The sequence below is a fragment of the Emys orbicularis genome, chromosome 11, assembly GCF_028017835.1.
Source record: "Emys orbicularis isolate rEmyOrb1 chromosome 11, rEmyOrb1.hap1, whole genome shotgun sequence".
In the NCBI taxonomy this organism is placed as follows: domain Eukaryota; kingdom Metazoa; phylum Chordata; order Testudines; family Emydidae; genus Emys; species Emys orbicularis.
This window is the reverse complement of record NC_088693.1, coordinates 51,838,696-51,848,473: the sequence shown is the minus strand read 5'-3', so window position 1 is coordinate 51,848,473 and position 9,778 is coordinate 51,838,696. Positions and strand designations below refer to the sequence as shown.

Genomic DNA, 9,778 nt, shown 5'->3' with positions numbered 1-9,778 from the left:
ATTTTCCCCATGCTGCATGCCCCTGTTCCTTTGGTTTACAACCAAACATTCAGTTTCTCTTCCTCATATTAAATGAGCATAAATGACAGGGGTGAAGTCTAACTGCTCTCACCTATTGCAAGTGTCTGTACCAAAGAGCATAGCTAACAATCAGATTCAGCTAATGATTCTTCTTTATATGTTCATGTACTCAGGGGCTGATTTTGCAGAAAGTGTTGGGATGGGGAAAGGGGTTATGGGAGGAAAGATGGAGCAGTGGAAGAGGAAGGGAGCAGGGGCTGGAGGCAGGGGAGATGGGGAAAGGGACAGGGTGAGAGTGAGGAAGTAGGTGGGGATAGGGAGGGCAGAAATCACTGGTCGGTCATCTTCCCTGTTGCTTTGGCCTAGAAGGGGTACAGCTGTATCCCTCAGGTCCTGTGTGCCTTTGCATGATGCCTTGCAGGGAGGAGAGTCCTCTCTCACAGATGATGTCAAGCTGCCAGGTTTTGAGGACCCCCAGCAGTAGGGTGTGGCAATGCAACATTGTCTCCCACTGGCAACTATTTTAAAAGGTGGAATGGGAGCCCTCAAGTTCCTGCCGAGCAACAGGGATCTGCACCAGCCCCGGTCATCTCTTTGATGTACTTCGCTGCTGAGCTTACACACAGACTTTGTATAATCACAAACAAAGTGTACATATTGATTTGTCTGGTAAAGATGTCAAATAGAATAGAATCATAAGGTTGGAAGGGACCTCAGGAGGTTATCTAGTCCAACCCCCTGCTCAAAGCAGGACCAATCCCCAACTAAATCCCCAAATGGTCCCCTCAAGGATTGAACTCTCAACCCTGGGTTTAGCAGGCCAATGCTCAAACCACTGAGCTATCCCCCCCATTTTTAATTCCAACATAAATACAGGAGCAAAGGCACTTACTATTGCTAATACACAGTTTAAATAAGTCCTTTTCACTGTCAGTTTACTCCCATGAGATCAATTTGGGATGAGATGTACCTTTAACGCCCTTGCAGGTGCTTCAGATTCAGCCATTGGATGAGAATTGATGTACATGTCCCAAAAGTTAATAAAGTATGAACTTGGAGTAGAAGGGAACCCAAGCAGTTAGTTAGTCACAGAACTGGATAAGTTTATTGCGCAAGTAGAGCCAACATAACAATTGAAAAGTAAACCTGATGTAAAACAGAATGGGTGCTCAGTTTTTAAAATCAATGGTTCTCAACTAGGGGTATGTGTACCTCAAGTGGTATGCAGAGGTCTTCCAGGGGGTATATCAACGCATCTAGATATTTGCCTAGGTTTACAAACAGGCTACATAGAAAGCACCAGTGAAGTCAGTAAAAACTAAAATTTCATACAGACAATGACTTGTTTATACTGCTCTATATACTATACACTGAAATGTAAGTACAATCTTTATATTCCAATTGATTTTTTAAGTTATATGGTAAAAATGATAAAGCAATTTTTCAGTAATAGTGTGCAGTGACACTTTTGTATTTTTATGTCTGATTTTGTAAGCAAGTAGTTTAAGTGAGGTGACACTTGGGGTACACAAGACAGACTCCTGAAAGGGGGACAGTAGACTGGAAAGGTTGAGAGACACTGTTTTAAATAGCCTGCAGTGACCTTTCTACTTCTTATGGCTTTGGGAACAGAGGCACTTTTTCAATCAATCAGTCTTGACATGGAACTGAGTGGGAAACTTCATAAAATATTTGAGACTTCACTGCTTGGCAAGTTCCTTAGCTCTTCTAAAGTCTGGTCTCTTCAGCCACATCTTTTGCAAAATCGTTTTCTTGGTATCCCTCAAACTGTCGCTCTCCCTTTTGAGCTAGCTGCATTTTTCCCTCTTTTATAGTAAGTACTAGAAGTTTGATGATCAGTGCATGAGATTTGGCATTTGAGGCTGGCTTTAAGAACTAGGGAACTGTGTGCTCTAAGTCAAATTTAAAATAATCCATTAGGTTGAGCACTTCTGAAAGGAGCCTGGGAACAAATTCTAGGGGGTTGCACTGTCTGCTATTCAGGTACTCCTATAATTCTCAAAGTATTGTCGTGAGACCTTCCATTGGTCTTCCACTTTAGATTTAAGAGAAGGTAAGTCTTCTTCGGCTTTTCTGCACCTGGGTAGAGACCCCTTGTACTTGATCTTCCAGAGTTGATATTCTTGCTTCTCCTTCATTCACCTATCCTGTCAGCACTTGCAGAGAGTTAACCGAGAGAAGTCAGAAGATATCAAGGGCACAATACAAGTGTGTTCGCAGCAACTTTCTCCATCAGGGCCAACAGACACAGTGCCCTCATTAGCTATCTTGTCCAAGGGGCTAGGGTCTCTGTTCTCTTTGTCTTTTAGCTACTTGTGGAGCCCACAGTAGACAAATCTATGCCTGCTGATTGTCCAGAGATTTAGGGGTACCTTTTACTGAGGCTGGTTTTGGTCAGGGGCTCTGTACTGCAGATGGATATAGATATTAGCGGATGGATCTAGAGCTCAAGGGATCTGTTCCTCCAGGCCATGCAGCACCTCCTGGAGCTCATTCATATCAGGTTTTGTAAACTCCCACTTGTTGCAAATTGTAATTCAGGCCTAAAAGTAGTTGGCATATGCTTTTAAATATATTCTGTTAATGAACTTCAGGTATGGAAACGCCAACAATAGGATAATATTGGGAATAAAATGAGGAAAGTGGTATAAACTAGGACACTGATAAGATGGTTGATTGCACACCGGCAATTCATGTACATGTATAAAGTTATATAAGACATCTTTTATAGTCCAACTGCCATAGTCTCTTGGTAAACTGAAAAAAAATCTGGAATCTTAGAACTCTGGCAAGTGACATTCAGTCTGTTCCCAAGAATGGGGCAGGATAGAAAAGAGGAAGCAACTATGCAATGTTCTCAAAACAAAACAGTTTATAGATCCAACAAAGTACGACTATATGCCAAAATCTGCTCTCAGATACATTGATGTAAATTGTGCATAACTCATTAGATTTTAGTTGTTATTCTCAATGCACACCAGAGAAACTAGAGCAGATTGTCCCCAAATAACTAATTTATATAATTGGTCTCTAGAGGTTATGATAGGGGCAACTGAAAAAAAATTGCAGTAATGCAAGGGCTAGAAAATGTGCCTTAAGCACTTAAACATGCACTGATATTTTTGGAATATGCCTACTAAATATTGGACATTGAGCCAAGCTGCTGATTATAGCCAGGACTTCCTTCAGTATGTGTGCAAACTTCCTTTGAAACTTCTAGGCACTTCAGAAATGGCAGTGATTTGTAGGTGTTGACACATGCTATTTGTTTATTCTTTTTCCCCCTGTTCCTTTAAAAACAACAACTATATTAATGCTAGAAACACGTTTTAGCATGCTTAAGAAAACATGTTATAAACCCATTTTAGTGATTAACAAGTCTGTTGTTTATGACTTTAAAGGGTGATTGCTTTTACACTATTCATACTAACCATAAGTTAGAACAGGGATCGGCAACCTTTGGCACGCGGCCCTTCAGGAAAATCCGCTGGCGGGCCAGGATGGTTTGTTTACCTGCAGCATCCACAGGTTCGGCTCGTTCCAGGCCAGTGGGGGCTGCGGGAAGTGGCAGCCAGCACATCCCTTGGCCCACGCCGCTTCCCACAGCCCCCCTTGGCCTGGAACAGGGGACCACGGCCAGTGGGAGCTGTGATCGTCTGAACCTGCGGACGCTGCAGGTAAACAAACCGTCCCGGCCCGCCAGCGGATTTCCCTGATGGGCTGCGTGCCAAAGGTTGCTGATCCCTGATTTAGAAGTTGAATTGTGTAAAGTTGTATATGTTAAGAAAACCTGCCACTGACTTGACATGTACAGCTAGAAACTTCTATCAAAGCTTAGTGCAACTCATTCAGAGCATTTAATTTTTGAAATGCTTTAGCTACCATTGAACTTGGCTTTCTTGTTTCAGATTGAAGCCATTCAGCAGATTACAAATAATATTACAGCACTTGGTAAGTATAGGGTTCTATCTGGTAGCGTTAGAAACCGATTTGTAACTTCTCCCCTTGTGTGATAGAAAATAAGTGTATACACTTCTTTAGTTTATCCAATCATGGCAGTATTACACTGTAAATTCAGCTTTTTAGTGTTTAGGTCCAATGTTGCCAGTTCCACTTCAGCTGGCATTTACTACAAATTCCTCTTTCAATATGAATTGATGCTTATTAAATATAGATTTATTAGTTTTTGGCACCCCACATATTTTGAGTGGTTGTTCTGTTTGTCTCAGTACACCTCTACCCCGATATAACGCGACCGGATATAACACGGTAAAGCAGTGCTCCGGGGAGGGCGGGGCTGTGCACTCCAGTGGATCAAAGCAAGTTCAATATAACCCGGTTTCACCTATAACATGGTAAGATTTTTGGCTCGCGAGGACAGCTTTATATCGGGGTAGAGGTGTAGTTTCAAACTGAATGTTTTCCAGTGTGCTAAATTTTCTTCTGTATATTTTAGTTTGCTTACTCTACATTTTAGTTTTGAGTTTTAAATTGAGATTGCTTATGAAAATTATTTTCATAACTTTTTTGTATAATATTGCCAAACATGATCACAGACAAGGCCATTTGTCATGATCCGATGTGTACTGTGTTAGATGGCGAGTAGGAGAATAGAGGATTGTCTTGTACATCTAACACCATAACTGATGCAAGTGTTTTCAATGTGGTAGTCTCAATGAAACAATATCACAACCATATGTCCTAAATAAAGACATTGAGGAACATAGTGTATTTCAGAATGTACAACACAAAAGCTGTTTTATTTCCAAATATTCCTCCAAATTAACAAGCTTGAAGCTAGTATAATATACTTAGTATGGCTTTAGGAGCAACATTAAAGAGTAGCTGAAATAAATCAATCTTTAAATAATTTGAGAGATGCGGTGGAAAACATCAGTCTAGAATTCTGTCAAAATAATCACAATGACTTTAACCACAGTTAAAGTGAGTTTTGAGAATGTTTATGGAATTATACTCTATACTGTATGGTTATTCAACATGAAAGATATTGTTTTACTTGGTCTCCCTATTTTTGCATGTACAGAATATGTCCAAAACCACAGATTCTGCAGCTGAAGTGTTATTGGAAAAGAGAGGATGTGCTGGAGTAATAACTATGAATAGACCAAAGGCTCTAAATGCATTAAATCTTTCCATGATTCGACAGATTTATCCACAGTTAAAGGTTAGTGGCTTTATTTTAACTCAGCTTAAATTCATACATCTACTAGCAGTTTTAAATATAAAGCTGCCACTTTTTTGTTCTTTCTAATCAATCTGTAACTTCTTGTATGGAGTCACTGACCAAATCATTAAGAGCCTGCTTCAACAAAGTACTTAAACTTGCACCTAACTAAACATTTGAGTAGTTCTATTTAATTCAGTGAGACTACTCACAGTTTTAAAGTAAGGCACGTCCTTAAATACCATCCTGACCTACGGATTAGATCAAATAATCCACATTTGCATGGTAGTTTGGTTCCCCAACTAACTTTCTACATTTTAGTGAAATGCTGAACGGTGTTGCATATGTGGTGATATGGATTCCTTTCTCCAAAGGTTATGTAAGCAGGGCTTGGGGAGTACTTAAACTAGTCCAATTTCTGACTAAATGTAGAAATCATGCCACTTTAACTATAAGTGGTACAACCCCCTTCTTTAGTGTGGATGCAGTTATATTGGTATAAATGTTTATATTGGTATAGCTTATTACCATACGGGAAAAGGATTAAGATAGATGGATATAATGCACTTTTTATAACTGCATCAACACTGGGGAGGCTATACGACTATAATTATTTCAGTTAAAAACAAAAACATGCTCCACTGATGTAGATATACCGGTACAAAACTGTGTGTGTAGACCAGGCCTTAGTCAATTCATTTGGCTGAAATCCATCAGTGCAATAAGTCATGTACTTCCTGCCTAGTCTGTTTGGTCCTTTAACACCCTGGTCTCCTACTGGCTGAACTTTGAGCCCCAGTTAATAACATCTCAATCATTGAGTCTTCTGTTGTGGAAGTGGGGTAGCACTGGTAGGAGCTCCTCGCAGGCAGACTGCTCTAGGGTGTGGCAACACCTACCAGGAAAGGTGACAATAGTCCTCACAGGGCACATACTTCTAATAGCAGCAAGTGCTTCCCAGCTGCTTCTCCTGTTTCTCTTCTGACGGTATTGACACTGGAGCGGTCTGTTTGCAGATTCAGGAAGACCTCTCTACATCAGTTAACCTTCCAAGCATGAATTGAATGTTTCTTCAGGGGATACAAACTTGTTTTTTTAAGAGTGAAATAATAGATTCGGCAGATGTTGATGGCACCCACCCAGGAGAGATTTCTGCTCAGCTGTGTTAGTGGATTTTCCAAGTCCTGCCTTTTGTACGTTTTTAGGGCTCAGTTGAAATTTAAGTAGGATGGCTCATTTTCTGGAAGGAGTAAGAAGAATGACCAAAGACAGCATTTGGGAAAAGTTGTGTTTTTAAATGATTTATTATATATTGGGGAATAATATTTCTTTTGTCCTTCCTCTTAGACATGGGAGAAAGACCCTGAAACCTTTCTAATAATTATAAAGGGAACTGGAGGAAAGGCTTTCTGTGCAGGAGGCGATATCAGAGGTAAGGACTTGAGAATGTGCTGAATTCACACTGATCACTATTTTACAATTGTGACATACAACTTTCAGTGATTAGTTACTTCAATATTCATATCCCCCATTCTAAGTGTAGGGCATACGTGAATTAGTGAGATTGAGGTAAATAGATACTGTTGTGCAAGAAACATCAAGATTTTAATGTATCTGACATCACATGAGCTGCTTTTCAGTTTATGTAGATAATACAGAGAAAGCAAAACTGTATTTCCCCTGGGACAGCAAAATTTTGTTACAATGGTTGAAAAATAACTATGAGTAGCTGGCTAAAGCTTAAAACTAGGCATGACTGAAGTGAATGTGGTAGGAAGAGGGAAGCATTTTGAAGAACTTGCTTCCTCAGAAATATCCCTTGCTACTGAGGGCATCTGTCCTTGCAGTCTGGTGGTCCTGTTAGACAACCCACCGATATTGAAGACCCAAATAGTCATGGCAGCACAAAAAAACAAACAAACAAAACCCCACTGCTTATATTTGACTTGCTATAAAGATTGTACCTTATTAGACAGATCTGACCACAGCGATCCATGCATTTGTGAGCTCCCGACTGGATTACTTTAGCTCAGGGGTTGGCAAACTTCATGGCCATGTATGGCAGGCCATGAATGCTCACAAAATTGGGGTTGGGATGCAGGAGGGGGTGCGGACGCTGGGATGGGGCTGGGGATGAGGAGTTTGGTGTGTAGGAGGGTGCTTTGGGCTGGGACCAAGGGGTTTGGAGACTGGGAGGGAGAAAATCAGGGCTGGGGCAGGGTGTGGGGAGGGGTGCAGGTTCCAGCTGCGGGTGTGGTCTCTGGGGATGAGAGGTTTGGGATGCAGGAGGGTGCTCTGGGCTGGGATCGAGGGGTTTGGATAGTGGGAGGGGGAATCAGAGCTTGGGAAGGGGGTTAGGGTGTGGAGAAAGGCTCAGGGGGGCACAGGCTCCGAGCGGTGCTTACCTTAAGCGGCTTCCGGAATCAGCGGCATGTTCCTTCTCCGGCTCCTATGCAGATCATGGCCAGGCGGCTCTGCACGCTGCCCCATCTGCAGGCACCGCCCCTGCAGCTCCCATTGGAGCGCGTAGGAGCCGGAGCGGAGCCATGCTGCAGCTTCTGGGCGCCACCTGGTGCGGCCCCTGACCCAGGGCCCCGGCCGGAGCGGGGTCGAGCCGCCTGGTGCGGCTCAGCTTAAAACGGCTCTGGCCCGCGGGCCATAGTTTGCCCACCCCTGCTTTAGCTCATTTAAGAGCAAACCATGTACCCTGAAAATGCTCCAGAGGCTGAAAATGCAACAGCCTGTCTGCTCATTGTAAACTAGTGTCCTCTCAGCACTGGGTCCTCATTTTCCAGTATTCAAAATCTTTAGTAGGAATGTTTTTAGCAATCTAGGAAATTGGCTTTCCCTCTCTGATCATAACCTCCCATGATCATTCCAGTGAATGAAAACTATGAAGCTGTCAGCCAGTAGACAAGGCTAATGAATGCTGGAGGCATAACTTTTATAAGAGCTGGATGTAGATTATCGGATATGTTCCCACAAGAAATTAGTGGGGAAAAATGTGCATCATAATGAAAATAACTCAAGGAAGATGATACTGATTGTATTTAAGTAATTAAAATCAATTTTTAAGTCTACTGGTAATTGCCACACTTCTGTTTGCTGCATTGGAATCCTGCAGAAAACAGGGGCCCCTCCTACAGAATTTAAGTCCATCTTGCAGAGTACACAATACCTTGCTTATTGTGAATATTTACTATTACAAGGGCTTTTGTTGTACTGGTTAAATGTTACCAAATTTTTAATGCAATAATTTTTAGTTTTAATTTTGTCTTATTTTACTAGCTATCACAGATGCAGGAAAAGTTGGAGATAGGCTAGCACAAGATTTCTTCAGAGAAGAATACATCCTGAACAATGCTGTTGGTATGTGTGTACAAAGCAATTTCCAAATCTAAACTACCTCTAGAATATTTGTGGGTTTGATTTCACAATGGTGGCTCTAAAGCATAAATTCAACACTTAATTTTATAGAACTGGTAACAGAGGTAAAGATGAAATTGGAAGATATTAATTTTTCTGACTAAATGCCAGTTTTGGTAACCCATCTCTAATTTGGCAGTAGGGAATCCCCTTATAATTTTAGGGTGGGGGTAAGTATGGTATTCATTTCCCATTTTAAACAGCTTCTCCATTTCATCTTGGGGTTGTTAGTACCTATATTTCAGTGATGGGGAAAGTGATTCATAGATTTGCAGTTGAAGTGTTCTCTAAACTAAACAAATAATACTTCACAATTATCTAGAAGACACAAAGAAGATGTGACAAGATACATTAGACAGTAAATACAGCAGTGCCCATTTGATGTAAGAATGAAATGGGAAGGCAATACTCCTTTACTCATTGCATAACATTTTGTAGCAGAGTTCCACTGATTATTACTGTGGCAAAGGGTTTAGTAGGATTCAGAAAAAGATTGGACCTTTATGTGAATAATCTACTTACAGTCAGAATATAAACTGTACATGGGTTATTAACACCTCATTCTTCAGAACACAAGTCAACCACTAGCAGTTTGGAGTCAGGAAGAAGCTTTTCCTGCAGACATGTTTAATTGAATATTCTGGGCTTTATGCCTTCCTTGGCAGCATCTGGTACTAGTGACAGTCAGAGAGACAAGATACTGACTAGAGGGACCATTGTTTTGATGTTGTATGGCAACTCAGGTGTAGCTAAAGGATGTTTTCAGATTAAAAATTCATATTTCTGAAAAGCTAGTGTGTTATTTTACAACACCCTTAGATTATTAAAACTGAGGCCTGGCCTACATTAAAAAAAATAGGTTGACTCACTATGGCGCTCATGGTTGTGAAAAATCCACACCTCTGAGGGGTGTAATTAAGCTGACCTAACCCTGCATATAGACCATGCTGCGGGAGGTGGATTACCTACATGCCAATGGGAGAACTTCTGTTGGCATAGGTAGTGTCTACGCTGATGTGCTACAGCGGCACCTCTGTAGCCTTTTAAGTGTAGACAAGCCCTGAGAATTTAACATCTTATTTGTGTTGTTTTTGCATCTAACTTCTGTGTTATCTCACCTTTGAC

At 41.3% G+C, this 9,778-nt stretch overlaps 1 protein-coding gene across 1 annotated transcript in view; it reads left to right on the top strand.

The window, feature by feature from the left end:
• Nucleotides 1–3,957: 3,957 nt before the first annotated feature.
• HIBCH (3-hydroxyisobutyryl-CoA hydrolase) overlaps nucleotides 3,958–9,778 on the top strand; it is an 84,844-nt gene continuing 79,023 nt past the window's right edge. The window contains exons 1-4 of the mRNA XM_065413454.1: nucleotides 3,958–3,993; nucleotides 5,087–5,227; nucleotides 6,575–6,659; nucleotides 8,516–8,596. Of these exons, the coding sequence (XP_065269526.1) occupies nucleotides 5,090–5,227; nucleotides 6,575–6,659; nucleotides 8,516–8,596 (304 nt within the window). The 5' untranslated portion in view covers nucleotides 3,958–3,993; nucleotides 5,087–5,089. The remainder of the gene's footprint in view (nucleotides 3,994–5,086; nucleotides 5,228–6,574; nucleotides 6,660–8,515; nucleotides 8,597–9,778) is intronic.